At 38.1% G+C, this 17,529-nt stretch overlaps 1 protein-coding gene across 1 annotated transcript in view; it reads left to right on the plus strand.

Moving 5' to 3' along the window:
* LOC128741429 (calcium uptake protein 1 homolog, mitochondrial-like) overlaps window positions 1-17,529 on the plus strand; it is a 28,737-nt gene that overhangs the window by 1,187 nt on the left and 10,021 nt on the right. The window contains exons 5-6 of the mRNA XM_053837242.1: window positions 3,057-3,094; window positions 5,131-5,245. Of these exons, the coding sequence (XP_053693217.1) occupies window positions 3,057-3,094; window positions 5,131-5,245 (153 nt within the window). The remainder of the gene's footprint in view (window positions 1-3,056; window positions 3,095-5,130; window positions 5,246-17,529) is intronic.

The following is a 17,529-nucleotide window of genomic DNA, read 5'->3' on the forward strand; positions in this document are numbered from 1 at the left end:
CTTTTCAGTAAACAGAGAAATATTCAAAAAAATTAATTACTAACCTATTTGAATGGTAGATTCAGTATGCTAGTCAAGCCAACGTGTTGGGGTGATTGTTAACTTTTTGGTAATGTAATACTTATAGTAGTTACGGTAGTTCATGGGATTCGTGTTGTTTAATGTAATGGATTGAACTGATACCGGTGATCATTTACTAATCCGATTATTGAACTATTTAGATATGTCATTTGACTAAAAATATTTAGTAAGCTGGAGTCATTTTTTGAGTTTTTTTTATTGTTTTGCAGCTACAGATTGTCAATTGCAAGGATAATTGCCCGATCAATAAGTGCGCAATCGCTCATAAAAGTGCTATTTTAGCTTAAATCGTTTTGGTCTCTTCGGCGCACTTATTGCTTGGAAGATAACGAACAAGTGCGCCGAAGATTCCGAAACGATTTAATGCAAAATAGCACTTTTATGAGCGATATCGCACTTTGGATGGTACAATTTTCCTTGCAATTGACAATAGGGGGATTAGGGGCATAATGAGCACCCTAACTTGTTGACTGATTTAAGCACCCAAAATGACAGAATTTCTAAAGTGTCGTCATTGCAAAACATACATTCACTATCGATAATTAAAGGCATACTGTTAACAAATTGAAAAATAATTGATATGATGACGAAAATTGCAATTTAAACTAATGTTTCAAAAACTAAAAATCGGTCAGTGTGTGGGGCACAATGAGCACCCCCTGGGGCATAATGAGCACCCTTATAAACACATGCTTGAAGGGTGTATATAAGAACAACAATCACATACACATACACACATACTCACACACATGCATATACACATACATAAACACATACATACATATATACACATACACATACACACCCATACATACACAAACATAAAACGTGTCAAAACGCCGATAAAACTATTGACCGCAAGCCGCTTAAAGGCAATTAATCCGCGGAGGTTGCCTCTGGAGCACACAAGGAAAGTTTCGGATGACGCTTAAGCTAGCTGTGTTTTAGTGTTGAAGACATATGCTTTTCCGTTTCCCTCTACCAGCTGGTATACGAGGGTTCTGATTTCACGGGTAGTAATACCGTAGCATTGAACCTCCATATACAAAATATGGACCACCAGCTCTTGTCCAGTAGCGGGAGCGGAAACAGTTTTGAAGCAATCAATTTGGTCCACCTCCTGCCCAGAGATTGCCCTTTCGTTTGGCCTCACATACCGAGGCTAACATACCGAGCGCCGCAGAATGCTGTGGTACTTGACGACTTGTTTTGTGAGTATTCCGTCTCGCCTTAGAGTGGTCAAGGCCACTTGCAAGGCCTTTTTTGACCAATTATGTCTTCCGGATTCTCTTGGCATATTCATACCATCACTGTAAACAAGCATTGACGCGATAAACAAAGAAACTGACAGGTTAGTTAATGTGACATAGTGCTCGTTTCACCTCACCTAAGGGTGCCCATTTCGCCCCCAGTCAAGTAGTTAAAGTAAAAATGGGTTTTTACACTATTTATAGTATAAAATCAAAACTTCAATGATGGCGAAATTTGAGATACAATGTATACATCATGTTGCAGTGTGCACTTTATAGTTTAAGATATTTAAATGATCGTAAAACCTTATTTGCTAGTGCACCAAAATTATAATTTTTTCAGCGTCTGAGAACCAAGTTGAGTTTTTTAATATAACTCCGTGTTTTAAAAGTAGAGATCACTCATTTTTTGATAAATAGATACTGTAGTACCTACAGCAGTGTTCCGCATGCCATATGATGTTACAAAATGCGTACTTTCGTAGAAAAGAGGGGTGCCCATTTCGCCCCGTGTGCTCATTATGCCCCTAATCCCCCTATGCTTTTCCAAAATAAAAGTTATAAGTTTTATTGAGTTGAAAGTGAATGTCTAATTTTGAGATGGCAAATATAACTAGAATGTTATATTCAATCAAACATTTGTAATTGGCGTTATCTATGTAATAAAAGTTGTTAAAAGTGTATGAACTAACTCACAGTTAGTGCGAACTATCCAAAAGTGAAAAGTAATTCGTGATGTTGTGCTAATTGCTGTCGAAAAATGAATGCGAAAATTTAATTTAATGTTTTGATTTTGTTTTTGTGGTAGCACGTGGGTTTTTATTTGTATTATAATTTGTTTTATATAATAATGGTTATCTTTGTCTACTTGTGAGAGCCAGAATTTTGTGTTTAATTTTTTGGACCAGCAAGATTTTTTTTTCGATCAAAGAAAATTTAAAGATATTGCGTGAATCACTGTGAACACTGATGTACTAAGTAAGAAAATGGGCGCTATACTTAGGACATAATAAGCCAAAACAACTGTAAAAGAACTCATTTTTAGACATGAAAAAAATCCCAGAGCAATTTCAGCGTTTTAAAACAATCGTTATTATAATCGCAATAGTTTAGTTATCAAAACGCAATCATAATCTCCATACCCGGTATCATATTTATTTCGTCATAGAGCATGCTTATTAAAATTCTTCCTTATCTGGTATCTCGAACACATACGGTTTCTCTTCCGCCGCAATTACATCATTGCTCATCTTTCCCCCATTTGAACAGATAATCGAATATGAAAATCGCATCCGGCAGTACTCGACTCCGGACAAGGTGTTCCGCTACTTTGCGACCATTCAGGCGCCGCAGGGTGCTGGCGAAAGCGTGGAAGTTTTTATGACGCCGATCGACTTCCTCACTAGTATGACGCCAGGGATGAAACAACCAGAGGGTATTTGTGGTTATGGTTTCTGCATACCAAATATGCTTTCGTTCTTTTTTTTATGTGTACCAGTTTCAATGCTATTGTTCCTCCCGTTTCAAACTCTTAGTTGTGTTTCAATTTACTAATCTCTACTATGTAGCATCAGAGTATATACATAAGTTAGTTAAATTAGTTGGCTATTGTTGAATAACACTAAATTAGTTTACTGATTAGTTTTGTTTCGTTTACCATCAGCTAATTGGTTCACAATAATGATATGTAATTTCAATTTTCGGTTTTCCGCCATCCCGTTTTAGGCCTCGGATTGGATCAGTACAAACGCTACGATGCCAGGGTAAGTTAAGAAATTTGTTTACTTCTGTGTAAATAGCAAACATCTTAGGTGATCACCCCACTTAGGTACCATTTATTAGAACACTTTTAGTTGACACTTTGTTCTGGTGCACCAGAGTCTCCTCTGGATTTGTCTCGGTTTGCTCTTGTTTTTTTTTTTGGAAAACACTCAATTTTTGTTCTCCGGAAACAGTTACACAAATTTGTTTGCTTTAAAAACCCTTTTTTCTAGCTAACAGTTTCACCACAAACTTCGCAGTGTCTTGATAGATGTAGCATTCTTTTGGATCAAATTCTTTAATAATTGTGGCATCGTCGGTTTTCTTTGCAAATTGGACAACATATTTTTGCCGTTCAATTTCTTGTTTAGAATTTTTGTTCTATTGAAAAAAAAAATTAAAAATTAAACTTTATTTACACTTCTAATCAAAAATCATTCTAATACAACGTAAACTAAAGTTCATCATGATTTTAACATTTTGTCTCTACTTTCAACTTTCCTTTCTTTTTTCATAATTTATATCGAAAAAATAATGGAAAAACTCTAAACCCAATCTATGCTTCTAACACTAAATCAAAAATCAAACTCACTTGTGTACTTTCAGAGTATTGAAGAGGTATTAAAAGTCACAACCAGTAAAGTCATGTTCTGTATTGTTCTTTCAGCTGTTTCACCTTTGGCTAATATTTTCACTCTTTCTCTTAAACGTCTTACTAAGAATTGTGCTTGGTTGTGTGTATGTTTGCGCTCTAATTTTATGAAAAAATAATATTGTTATAATAATTAACCAATATGCATCCTAAGTCTGTAGAACAAGGTCGTGTCAAGCAACTGAATTTAGTTTTATATGCATGAAACAACGCTGAGTGACAAATATTCTACCATTTAATCGTCACCATTTGGTCGCTCTTGAACTACAGACGTTTGTTTGCATCATAGTTTGATATTCAGAGCTAATCTAACTTTTTTTCATTGTTCAAATGCACAATAAAAATTGCACTTAAGCTTCGAGACTGCTGCTTTTCTTTTATTATCGGAAACATCACTCTGAAAGCATGCATGTAATGGAGTGTTGTGTTCATAGATTAGCACTACAGAACTGTTTCATTCAAACCATTTATACGTTTTCAATCTCTCTGATAAATTTATGGTAATTTGGTTTGGCTTTGTCATTTTTAAACATTTTTTCATGACTAAAAATAAGATCATTGGATAATTAATAAAAGAAAATTTAAGCAAAAGTGTTGCATAGGCACCAGTCCAGCAGTTATTTTCTCACCAGTTCGCTGCACACAATATGCTTTAAAATATAATTTTCTGGAGTGTAATCAGAATCTCATTGACACATTTTGTTTGATAAAGAACATATTAAAAATTGAGCAGTTTAAACAGTCATATAAAATTCTATCATGAAAAGTATAAAATTGCCGTAACTAGGTTCTAAGCGTAGGTTATTAAATAATTTAACACCATACCAACTCAAGTCATCAGTCAGTTAAATTTTAAAGTTCCACTGTTGTATAATCGAAACACTTTCCACATTTCTTTTAATCGATGTTTCTTTCTTTTACAACTTACTATTTCACACACGACTTATGCACGAGCAACAACAGGATTCCGTGTGCCATTTGTTATTTCTGTTTCCGTATTTCATCCTATGACAAGACAAAGCAACTGCATTTCGCTTTCCTGAAAAAAAACAACAACAACCCCTTTTAAACTTGTAGGCCTGCCGCTGTATATAGTTTCATCATTTTCTCTTATCCTCTTTGCCAGCCCGTTCTGGCTCGTTCTGTACTACTTGTTCTGTTTCCGCTGCAACTTAGTGATTCAAAAGCCACAATCTGCTCTGTTTACTACTACTACTACTTTTCCTCCCTTGCCCCCACGGCTCCACCCACAGTAGCAAACCCCCACCCGCCCCAAATCGACCACCCGATCGTAACATCGGACTCTAATGATTTGTGTATGTGCTTTTTCCCATTTTTCGTTCGGTTCTACTTCCGCTGCCGCTGCACTACTCGCTGCCATCGTAGAGCGTATCAACCCGGCTCGATTTGCAGCTGGATAGCGACAGCATATTCTACAAGCTTGGATCGTATGGATTGATATCCTTTTCCGACTACATCTTCCTGCTGACGGTGCTGTCAAGTGAGTACTTTATCACTGCATTTTGTAATTGCTATTTTATCGTTAGACATGGGAATGGTTAAATGGAAAGCGTCTTCTGAAGCTACCAAATAAAATCCACTTGAGCGAATGTGATATGTAATTTTAATAAAAGAGGACGCATTCATAAATGTGTGATTGTTGACTTCGTTAAACAGTATCATGCAAAATTTGAAAATTGAATTACGCAAAATTCTGAGAAAATGCAAATTTGCGAAAATTTATTTGAAATTTCTTTCCTTTGGTTCTTTTGAAAAGTTTAAAAAATTTCCCTGCTAAATCTCAAACCTCAGTTAACAGCGCAATTTTATAACTTAGAATGGTGCAAAATTTATTTTATTAAATCGGCCGAAGATTTCCAGAATTTCATCAAACTTTGCATACAAGCATAGTTCATAGACCGGTATATTCGAGGTCTATTGTTTTCCCAGAAAACACAGGGACATATTCCAATTAACTCTTCGCTTATCTAAAATGTTTATAATTCTTGAACCAAGCGTCGCAGAACAATTTTTTTTTGAAAATGCAAAAAAAAAATTCTCAGCGATCTAGGAAAAATATTATTTTGAATTTTTTTTCACAAATTAAAAACACGAGTGTGGGTATATAGTCTTTTAGTTTAAACAAAAGTTTCACGGTAGCGTTACGTTTTGTGCCTGAGTATTCCAGTAAAGAAGAAAATATATTTTTGAGATTTTCAGATTAATTAAGATTTTTAAGGTCAAGATAAGATTTAAGATTCATTAATCATTCATGCAAGGAAAATTTCTAGAAGTTTGGAAGGATTCTCCTATGTTTCCGGTCTTGAAGAGCGGGGATCGCCAATTCGTAAGAAACTACCGTGACATTACTATAGTTTACCTGCTGTTTTATTTCGTCTGATCAACACGGATTCAAGGCTGATGTTCCCTGACAACGAATCTTGTAAACTTCACCCCCTAATTGTATCACTAAGTTAGAATGTCAGGCTCAAGCAGATGTGATATACTCCAATTTAAAAGCCGAATTTGATCGCATTAATCACCGAATACTGCTCGACAAAATTTTACGTCTGAGCGCTTCGTAACAGTTCACATGGCTAAGCTCGAATATGCCCGAAAGGGTTCTGCAAGTGGAACTCGGTTTAAAACTACAAAAAATCTGAAGAAATCAAGAAATAAATCTGGTGTGCCAAAAGGAACTAATTTGGGACCATTTTTATTCATGTTATTCTTTAATGACGCTGCCTCTGCTTTTGGCATTGGTTGCAGGCTGGCATATGCAGAGCTGCCGTAAATACAGATATTTGTGCATGCATAAATTTGGGACCCTAGTGTTTTCTCCGGAGCATTTTATTTTCTCGATCTAACCTTTAAAATAACATTAATAGTTTATTGAGTACTTTAAAGTTCAGGAACATTAGTAGAGTTAGAAATCACAGCAACTGAAATAATTTATGGGTTCCAAGTTTATGCATGCACAAATATCTGTATTTGTGGCAGCTCTGGGCATGTGCTGATGATCTTAAATCTTATATATTTGACGATTCGTTGCATTGAGGATTTTCCCCGTCTTCAAATACTTTTGGACACATTTGTGAATTGGATACATTTGTGAATATAACCAAATGCGAGGTCATTACATTCCATCAGATCAAATCGCGCATCGTATTTGAATCGATGATCACACGATCTTGGTGTCACTCTTGACCCGAAAGTGGCATTTGATCATCATCGTAAATGATAATTTCAAAAGCAACCCGTCAGTTAAGAATTATTGCCAAGATACAGGGTGCGTGACGAATTTTTGCAGCAAATTTCAAATAGCAATTGCTCATAGTTGCGAAACAATATTCAGATAAATATGACAGCACTGAATAGCTTACACTGCTGGGTATCAGATGTAAACAAACAGCGTTGAGTAATCTAAAAAGATATCATAAGCCTACACGCAAAATAATCCACACGTCCTTTCCACGTGAAAAATCACGTAAATTTCTCTACAGGGAGTTACGTGACTTTCAGTTGAACATTATTAGGAAGTACAATAACATCTATCTGATTTCCACGTAAATGCACGCATACTAATGCAAACCACATGAAATTCGCGTAAATAGTACGGTAAAAGTTGGATGCAAAATATTCATATAACTTTTCCCGTAATTTCGACGTGAAAATTATTTTGAGTGTAGTATCGGCCTGAAAAGAAATGGGCAAAAAGATAGACCAAGAAATGCTAAAGAAAAGATTTCCCGTTTGCGATTTCTTTACCACTATGCACCTCACAAGAATTATTATTTCACGTTCAAATGACGCAGTTTTACATGCAAGTGAATTAAAACGACACTTTTCCGTACGGAATAATATCCGAACAATTATTACCACAAGAATAAAATGACAGATAGTTGCTTGCCTTGAAGTTGTCAAAATTTCTTCGATAAATAAGGTTACGGACCCTGTTCGTCATACGAAAACACGATCCATACTTTATTGCGAGTTTTTATAACAATTAATACGCAAATACTCAAGTTTTTTACACCAGATAAATCGGACACATCTTGCCTGTACATGTATACCCATTTAGCCCGAAAAAATATTTTGGAACTTACATTACTCAGTGGAACAATTTTTTATGCTCCAGCGGGAGTTCGTCATACGAAAATTCACTTCGTCATAAACAAGTTTTCTTTCGTTTATCATGAACAGACAGCAATTATTTACAAAAATCTATGCATGTGTTCTTTGAGCCATGTGCAAGTGCTACCCAACTACTATAAAAAAGTGTAAATAGTTTGAATCACAGCTCAAAATTTCAAATAGTTACTCCGAACGATCAGCAGATTCTCTTCGTCATACTCAAAACTAGTAGAAAATTAAGAGAACTTCTATTTTTTTAACACGTAGTATAACATATTCTTTTCCTTGATGGCGAAGAGAAAATCCATGAATATCATTACTAGGTTAGTTTGAATGTAATTCACATCAAAATTGGTTATAATGCTGATTTCTTATCTATATGTCTGAAAAGTAGACGAACCCATCCAGCACCCTAGGAGGGTTTTTCTTGAATTGTTTCTTTTTCAGCTGGATACTAGGCTGGATACAAGAAAAAAATCGGTCGTCAGTAGTCGTTATTTTGCGCGCTAGAGCAGAATCTGCGTTATTGTTGAAGAAAGTATAGTTTTCAATAATAATGTAGATAATAATTAACTCTACAATTGCCTTTTTCACTACTTTTTTGAATTCTATTTCGTTGAGGCGTTGCAGTCAAATGAGCATCTACTGAGCAAAAAAATGAAAATGAAGCCTGATAGGATCGTAGCAACTGGCTCTGCAATTGTCCTGTACTCTAACAGATGGCTGCGAAGTCTATCGTATAAAAACAGAAGGTCAAGTTTCGACAACGGAATGTAGCACTTAGGCTTTGGCTTTGCTTTTCGCAGTCCTGATATCAATCCTTTGGATTATTTTGTGTTGCGTCGTCGAACGGGATACCAATAGGACGCCTCACACCACGCTTAGTTCGCTGAAGGCTAAGATCATCGTCTATGAATTGAAACTTGGTAAAACGTGCATACACGTACCCTTAGGATTCTTTGACAACATGATTTTTTGTTAGACCCTGAATAGATATTTCACCTAGCATGGCTTGCAAGAAAACAACTTTCCCAATTCAACCAATAAATTTTATGGTTAAATTGGGAAGCAATTTAAATTTAAATCCTACACGAAAAGTATAGGAGAAGCGACAAGATGTCGCCGATAGCTCAGCGTTATCTCTTAAAACCGCGCTGCCGGAAGAGGGTGAGCTGGATGAAGCCCCTCTTGAAGACTGTTGGAATACCGTGAAAAAAGCCATTTACAGCATAGAACGTCAGAGAACGTCTTAGGCCGTGTGGCACCAAATCGACGTAACAAATGATTTGGAGTGCCAGCAGATATTGGATGAGGCGAACGCGGCGCGCGTACAAATGCTGCGTAGATCCACACGTGAGAATGTAGAGCAATACAAATAGAAGTGGAGACAGTAAATCCGACTTTTCCAGGAGAAGAATCGCCTCCAGGCTCCAATAGGATAAGGAATGCGGAAAACTCGAGCAGCTGTACAGTTTTCACGACACACAGACGTTCTATCAGAGATAGAACTATAGAACTATCTCCCTTTGTACCGCAGGCCGAAATGTGTAGAGATAAAGATGAAGGTATCTACGATGATACCTACGCAGCACTACGATAAACACCTGAATGGCGTGCAGGCAAAAGACCACAATAGCGGAGGAAGTGACCACATAATTGGTGTAGCAAGTAACGAAGATGTGCTACACCCCTCGATAAGGAATGTTAAAGAAACCATTCAGCGGCTGAAGAACAACAAAGCAGCGGGAAACGAGGGCATGGAAGCGGAACTAATTAAAATGGGCCCGGACAAGTTGGCTAGCTGTTTGCATCAACTGATTGTCAAGATTTGGGATACGGTTCTACCGGAGGAGTGAAAAGACGGGGTTATTTGCCCGGTCTACAAGAAAGGTGATAAGCTGGATTGTGAGAACTACCGAGCGATCACTATCCTGAATCCTCAAAGTGCTCTCCCAAGTCATCTTCCATCGACTGTCGCCAACAGCCAATAGATTTGTGGGAAGCTATCAGGCCGGCTTCATAGAGGGTCGGTCTACAACGGACCAAATCTTCACCCTGCGGCAGATCCTCCAGAAGTGTTTAATTGTTTAATTGATTTCAAAGCCGCATATGATAGTGTAAACCGACTAGAGCTATGAAAAATTCTGGAGGAAAACGGCTTTCCGAGTAAACTTACTAGACTTATCATGGCTACGACAGATGGCTTTCAGTGCTGTTTGAGAATTTCGGGTAGATTGTCGGATCCATTCGAATCTCGCAGGTGATTTCGACTAGGAGATGGTCTTTCCTGTCTGTTATTCAGCATTGCGCTTAAAGGTGTTATAGGACGAGCGGCGATCGAAATGCGGGACACGATTTTCAACAAATCCAGTCAATTTATCTGCTTTGCCGACGAACATTTGAGGCGGTGAAAGATCAGTACACCAGAATAAAAATCGAAGCACAACAAATTGGGTTGAAAATAAATATGTCTAAAACAAAGTATATGCTGGAGGGGCTCTGTAGCCGCAAGGTTACCGAGTCTGCTTTGACAAGTGAATGGTCATGGGTTCGAATCTTAGTAGAATCAGGCCATTCGATGTCAAAGTGACTTTAGCATGGGTTTATTCTCAGGCCCCTCATCGCCCTTCCTTCATGCTGAGTTCTATATTATCCCGATATGGCCTATTGACAGTGCAAAAATGAGACCCTTATAGTAAAAATGCACTGGTTTGCTACGCCAGGGATGACTATAATTGGGGACTGTGCGCTGTCATGTGGAACGAGGTGGGTAAAGTAGAGTAAAGTATTGATAGAAGGGTACCCAATTACACACAAGCACGCATAAAAAAAAAAAAAAAAAAAAAAAAAAAAATTCAATAAGCATATCGCTCATTCAATAGCGACTATAGCCAAAATAAATGCAGTGCGGGTTATACAACAAACACCCGGGCGATATCACAATAGATCTAACCATAATGGTCGCAGTGATGAGTCCATACAGGAAAAAAAAGTATATGCTGGCGGGCAGGACCGAGCGCGACAGGGCACGCTTGGACAATACCATGGTAATCAACGGCGATGATTAAAAGGCGTATTATCAGCGGAAGTATGGCCTACACGGACTCCACAAACACTTGCGGTCGAACAATCTGAGCGTACAAAGTGCACACTGTACAAAACGCTTATTAGACCGGTTGTCCTCTACGGGCACGAAACGTGGACACTGCTAGAAGAGGACCTACGAGCACACGGAGTTTTCGAACGGCGGGTGCTAAGAACCATCTTTGGCGGAGTGCAAGAGAACGGTGTATGGAGGCGAAGAATGAACCACTAGCTCGCGCATCTCTACGGCGAACCAAGTGGTTAAAGTGGTTAAAGTGGTTAAAGCTGGACGGATACGTTGGGCAGGACATGTTGCTAGAATGCCGGACAACTATCCTGGAAAAATGGTTTTCGCATCGAATACAGTAGGAACAGCACGATGTGGCACGACCAGGTGGAGTGAGATCTGGTGAGCATTGGGTGCCCGCGGAACTGGAGACCAGCTGCCATCTAGGCATCGCCTTCTCAATGTATAGCTTTAAAAAGATTGTTATATTTTCCTGTGTAGAAGGATATTTCGGACATTACGAAGCTAAACATTACAGTCACATTTGAACGTCTCTACTGTAAGGTGTTTGTTTGCCTTTGTTTTATTGAATCAGTCTGTATTCGCACGTCTCAAATAGAATGTGTATATAATATGTTTTCTTGCCCGTTCTTCTCGCTTTGTTTGTTTTTCATTTAATGTTTTTTGGTTCATTTTTTTCATTATCATCGTGCTGATGTCGTTTTAAGTGGGCGATGCTATTATTATTTTAAATATTTTCGGCTGTCACGTACATATATATATTTACGGTAATTTTAGTAAACAAATAACTTAAAGTTTTAGGTGTTACAACTTGGAAAATATAGTGTACGTTCATGTTATTTTTATCTTTTTGTAAAACTCAGTTTAATTTAGTGTTGATTTTTTTTCTATGGTTGTAAATACAAGGTACACAGTTGACAACGACATTTATTAGTACAATTTGTTTTTTTTCTTCACTTAGTATAAGCCTTTTCCAGTAAGTGTGCTGATAAAAAACTAAAAAAAGTGTTTCTTACTTTTTATTTTATTTTTCTCAACGGAAACTCACGATTTAATAATTCAAATATTTAGAATTGATTTTAACATTCTAGATTTTGAAGGTATGTCAAATATTACTATAAAAATAAATCTTTTTCGAAACAGTTCTTTTCGGTCTAAACATACACAGACAGTACGGTGAAACTAACGTTCGTGTATAACTAGTTCGAGCAGTTCGTTCGTTTACTAATTTTTACCTTGATTTCTTAAGAACAATTTTGTATCTTTGACGTTGACTTGGTGCAGGGTTTTTTTTTTGTGGATATCATTGATTGGTGATACAACATCTAGGAGACTTATTGTTAAGATTTTACAGTTCTCAACTATAACATCACATTTGTCTGGTGTGAAATGACTGTGTAAAATGATTCTGTTTGTGTGCATGTGTTCGTGTCATTGAATGTGAACGTTGACGTATTCTTCGGTTCAATCGAAATATATTATGTATAGCACCTTCCGGAAGGCTTAATAGAACGACCAGCGAAAACCGATAACTAAGTCGCGATAAATTTGGCACTTTCATCCACGTGGTGCACTCTGGTTTCGAAACGAGTCTTTAGGATACTGTCACGTAAGCTTCGCTTGGATTGAATGATGGCTGAAAACGTTCGTGTTCTCAGATATTGGAGAGAATGCGAGATTGAATGTGCAAACAATTTTATGGAGTTTTATACATTTTGTAATCTTCATGGCACTATTTCTATCGTGTGCGAATTCATCGCTTTGGGGGAATGCTTAGCTTTTGGTAGAATTTTGGGCGAGACGGTTATTTGGTTTGCAAATTACCTTTGGGACATACACATGTAACACGTTTTCTAACACAAAATTAGTTGATTGGCAACGGACTGTTGCCCTTGCACAGCGTTTTGCGGACGTTGAAACGAGGTGGGTTTTTGTCCTTCGTGTCTTTTTGCTTTGAATTGTAGATCGGCTAGCTCCTTTTATTACTTTTCCCTGGACATCTATTAAATATCCTTCTACAGTTCACACCTCCATTAACGTACATTGTGAAACTAACCTACGAAAATAACCGTTAACTTTTTCAATTTTGTTTGTTTTTTTTCGTTCATCATAAATATATAGTCGTGTGTAAGTGTATATGGTTACTCTAACGTCATCTTTTTCAGACAAAAAAAAATGAAACGGACATCGAACAGGAGCATCTGCTGCCTGTTACTTGTTCGTCTTAAGATTCTAGCATTTAGTCTTATTTTGTATGTAACGTGGGTGTAATTTCTAATTGTTTCCTTTGGTTGTATTCATATTTTTATCACTGTTGCTCTTCTCCAAAAGAATCCTGTACGTAACTGTAGTATTTTGTGCTATTATAACCAAACAGTTCGAAATCAAGCTGGTAGATTTCGAGTACCTCTGTTAGAAGCTGCTCGTCAATTTGAGAAAAATATCTGAAATTTTTTTTCGTTAGAAGAAATAGAAAACATTTACATTTTAAAAACAAACCTAGAAACAACATTCCTGGTGTCGGTTGCCGATCGATTTTCAATAGCTCGTGCCTTTTCCTGGGGAAGTTTATTCAACAGCAACGTTTCTAACCCCGCTTGCCGTATTATGTACTCGCTATCCCGCTGCAAAGTCTCGACTTTGGCAATCAGAGTAAAATTGATACTGCACGGTGTGCAAAATGAATAAACCGGACTCCAGTGCTCATCGAATCGGCCACCACTTTTGTAATGACTGACGAGAAATTGTAGAAACTCGCGGAATGTTGGTCCTTTAGGCTGTTTCTGTGAAAATAAGAACTGATAACGACTTTAAAAAAATTAAATAATCAATTAACTTACTTGTGCAAACTTAGTAACTTTTTTGCGAAACTTAGTAACAATCTGTTGCCCAAGCAGTCGGTAATACGTATTGCGAGATCCTTCCAGTTTGTCTCGATAAGCGGAAACCAGCCGTTCGAAAGGCTCACGCACGATTAGAAACGATATAGTATTTGCTAGATTATCGTTCAGTTCGGAAGTGCGTGGTCGAGGAAACCGCCTACGAGCAAGGTCGATAGGAGAGGCTCGTGTTCGCTGGAGAAAACGTGTATCGTATCCTCCTTGAAAAATAAAAAAAAAACTATCAGCATGGAAGCCAGCTTGGACCATTTTTGTTTTATCTTACCCAAAAGATTGAAATAGTACATCCACGCACTGCTGCCGGCCTTGAAAATGCTGCACCACGCCAATCCGTGTCCGGGTGAAATGAAGAACTCCCAAGCATTCGGTGAGTATTTACCGATGATCCGGTGCTCTGCGCAAACATTCCACAGCACCGACCGGCGGTCGTTAAAGTCGGCCTCGGCTGCGGCGTTCATTTCCTCCGAATACTCGTAGACCGGGTTCAGTGTCGAGTGGTTGCTGTATCCGCCTGAACGATCGATGCCGGGCTTAAGAACATCTATCGGAGACGGTTGACGTTGGTGTTTTGCTAAGCCTTTCTTACCCGATCGGAACGATCTGGCATTGGCTGGTGCTTTGTGCTGTTGTTAGGAGTAAACACGTGACAGTAAATGTATCTTTACTATTCGGAATCATATTTGGTGAATCAGAAAATAGAACAACATAACAAAACCCCGAATTGATGTAAAAATCTATGCAGTTTTTTCGCGAAAATAAATATCAAATTCATGTTAATGTAAGGAAGAATTCTTGAAGTTTAAAGTAAGTTTGAAACAATCGTCATTCGATACTCACAGCCTCACTTCTTCCGTTGATTTTGTTCCGGTTGGTGGACAGGGCCGTCATCGATTGCCGCAGCAGTAGCATAAAGTAGAGCCCAAACACCACAAACAGCAGTACCACTTTCAGGCAAAGATAGAACCGTCTTCGGTTCCATTTCAGCGGTAACTTAAAGAAGCTCATTTTACGCCGTTTGTACGGAAGATGTTGAAGCTGCTGGTACTGCCACTGATGCTTGGACTGTGGTGGGTCATGGCAGTGGCCCGGTTGAGCCGTCGATTCCTCTTCCAACGCTCCTATTTTGATCATATCGAATCGTAAGCTTGTATTTGTCGGATGCAATAGAACAACTTCGCTGAGAATTGCACAAGAAGACAATGCTGCCGCTCGGTTTTACGCGCATTTTATGTTTTTCGTTCGGTTAGCCACCCCACTGCGCCCTAGCAGGGGTGACTGTGGTCTTGGAAAAGGAAACAAATGCTATTTTCTTGTATTTTTTTGATTGCTTCCTACTTAACAAGGCAAAACTGCGTTCTGAACAATCATAACCTCACCACAGCAGATCAGGATCAATTGATGATTCATTTAAAAAATCGATTCTGCCAGATTTCGCAGATAGTTCGAACTGATAAACTAAGCAACACAAAACACCACTTCTCTGTAGTTAGTTTTATGATTTAATAGCTGATTTTTCACCAAAATAACAAATTGCACATGTTATGTACTTTTGGGTGCCAACCATTACTTTATCACTGATAGCACAAGATTCTCGAAAAGCGAAGAAGTGTATGTTTCTTTGTTTCCGCATTCAACTACTACCGAACTTTTCAGCAGTGCACGAGCAAAGTTGATTTGGCATTTAAAACTTAGGCATATCCTTCGAATGCAACGTCGTATCACAGGCGTAATAATTCAAGCCTAGCACACTTCCCTTCGGATAGTTTCCTTTTGCTGATTAAACTATCCGCGAAAAAAAAAGTAGAAAAGTCACTGCTTCGTTCACCATTCGCCTCACTCGCTACACTTTTGCTGAAATAGAGGGCGGTAATGGTGGTCGCGTAGTGATGTTGGCAGAAAATCCAAAGGTTTAAAAATAGCTCGCACAAGGATGATGATAACCATAATAATAACAATAACGAGCAGGGAACTCGCAGGGAGGGCCGACTTCCGCCGATAGTTCACATCACTTGTCCTTGGCTGAACGGAGGATGAACTAAATCGCCAGGAAAAACATTGGTTTGAACGAACGAACGAACGAGCGATGGGGTGTACACCTTGTTGAATGCAGTCTGAAAAACAGAATGAAAAGTTCTCCCTTTTTCTTCTCGTCCTGTCCTGATTAGTGTAGAGGTACGACGGTCGACGAAAAGCGCTCTCACTATCGTGTGGTTTGAAATTGACTGTGCATCGTCATATCAGGTTTTCCCGGAGTTATGTGCAGGAGTGTGCTGATATGGTGGCAAATATGAAGCGAACGTTTTTCTCTTTCTCTCTCTTGTTAAAATGATGAGCGAAAATCTGCGACCTGCCACTGCGAGAGAAGCCACTGTTGTCGGTTAAAGGAAAAACATGACACCAAGACATTTGCGGCGCTGGTGGGTGGTATGATGGGTTGAAAGCTTCCTTCACGCAGTTGGAGCGTTGGAGTGATTAAGAAAGAAAGCTGCAATGTGAAAGACGCAAAAGCTTTGTTTTTACCGTGATGCGGTAGCAAGTCGCAATTTGAAAGTGTATTTTTCTTTTAAATTGCTAAATTTTCGAATATTCGAAAAAAAAAATAATTTTCGTCCAAATATATAATTTTATGGATCTTTCTATCAATTGACGTGTTTGAAGGATTGCAGCCCCAAGCAGCAATTTGTATCTCTCTAGTTTTGAAACTATATTTATCACGGCTACATTCCGTTATCGAAACTTGACCTTTTGTTTTTATACGACAGACTTCGCAGCCAGCTTTTAGAGTACAGGTCAATTCCAGGGCCAGTTGCTACGATCCTATTGACTCTAACAGCCTCTCTCAGCCGAGATTCAAACATACGACGACTGGCTTATTAGGACAGCCTACCTCGAGGCAAACTGGGAGGCAAAATGTTTCATAAAGGTGTTTTAAAATTACAAATGACGTTATTAAACCTTTCGAATGAGAGCTTACAGCACATACTGTTGCTTTACCAAAGTTATACAATAAAAGTTCTTCATTGTTACCAAATGCAAATAATAATGTCTAAAATTAAAAAAGAAGAAAACTTATCCAATTTAATTCTACTATGTATCCTTTATTCACGACAGATACGTATTTCACCTACGACTTGCAGGCTTCCTCAGTGTCTGTTTTCGAAAACAGACACTGAGGAAGCCTGCAAGTCGTAGGCGAAATACGTATCTGTCGTGAATAAAATATACATAGTAGAATTAAATTGGATAAGTTTTCTTCTTTTTTAATTTTAGGTTTCGTATTCTACTCCAGACGCTCCAAAAACTTCAGTAAATAATAATGGTTTCCCAAAAAAGTTAGCACGCGATTCACTTCTTCAAATTAGAGTGTAGAAACACATCATTCAAATGTTTCAAATGTTGTTATTGGTAATACATAACTAAGGCCACGACTTTCGTATCGGTAAAGATCCTTGCATCGGTTGCTGTTATAAAAGCCGTGCCAATAATGACTAAGAAAATTTATTTTATCCCGGCTTCCTGCGGGGTGCTGTTGTTGGAAGTTTTTGTTTTTTGTAGATAACATTTACTGCCGCTATTTGCATGATAGTCCAATTTTCTACTAAATTTCCTATATAAATGCGAGTAGTGGCAGTATAGAAT

This window comes from Sabethes cyaneus, chromosome 3, assembly GCF_943734655.1.
Source record: "Sabethes cyaneus chromosome 3, idSabCyanKW18_F2, whole genome shotgun sequence".
NCBI lineage: Eukaryota > Metazoa > Arthropoda > Insecta > Diptera > Culicidae > Sabethes > Sabethes cyaneus.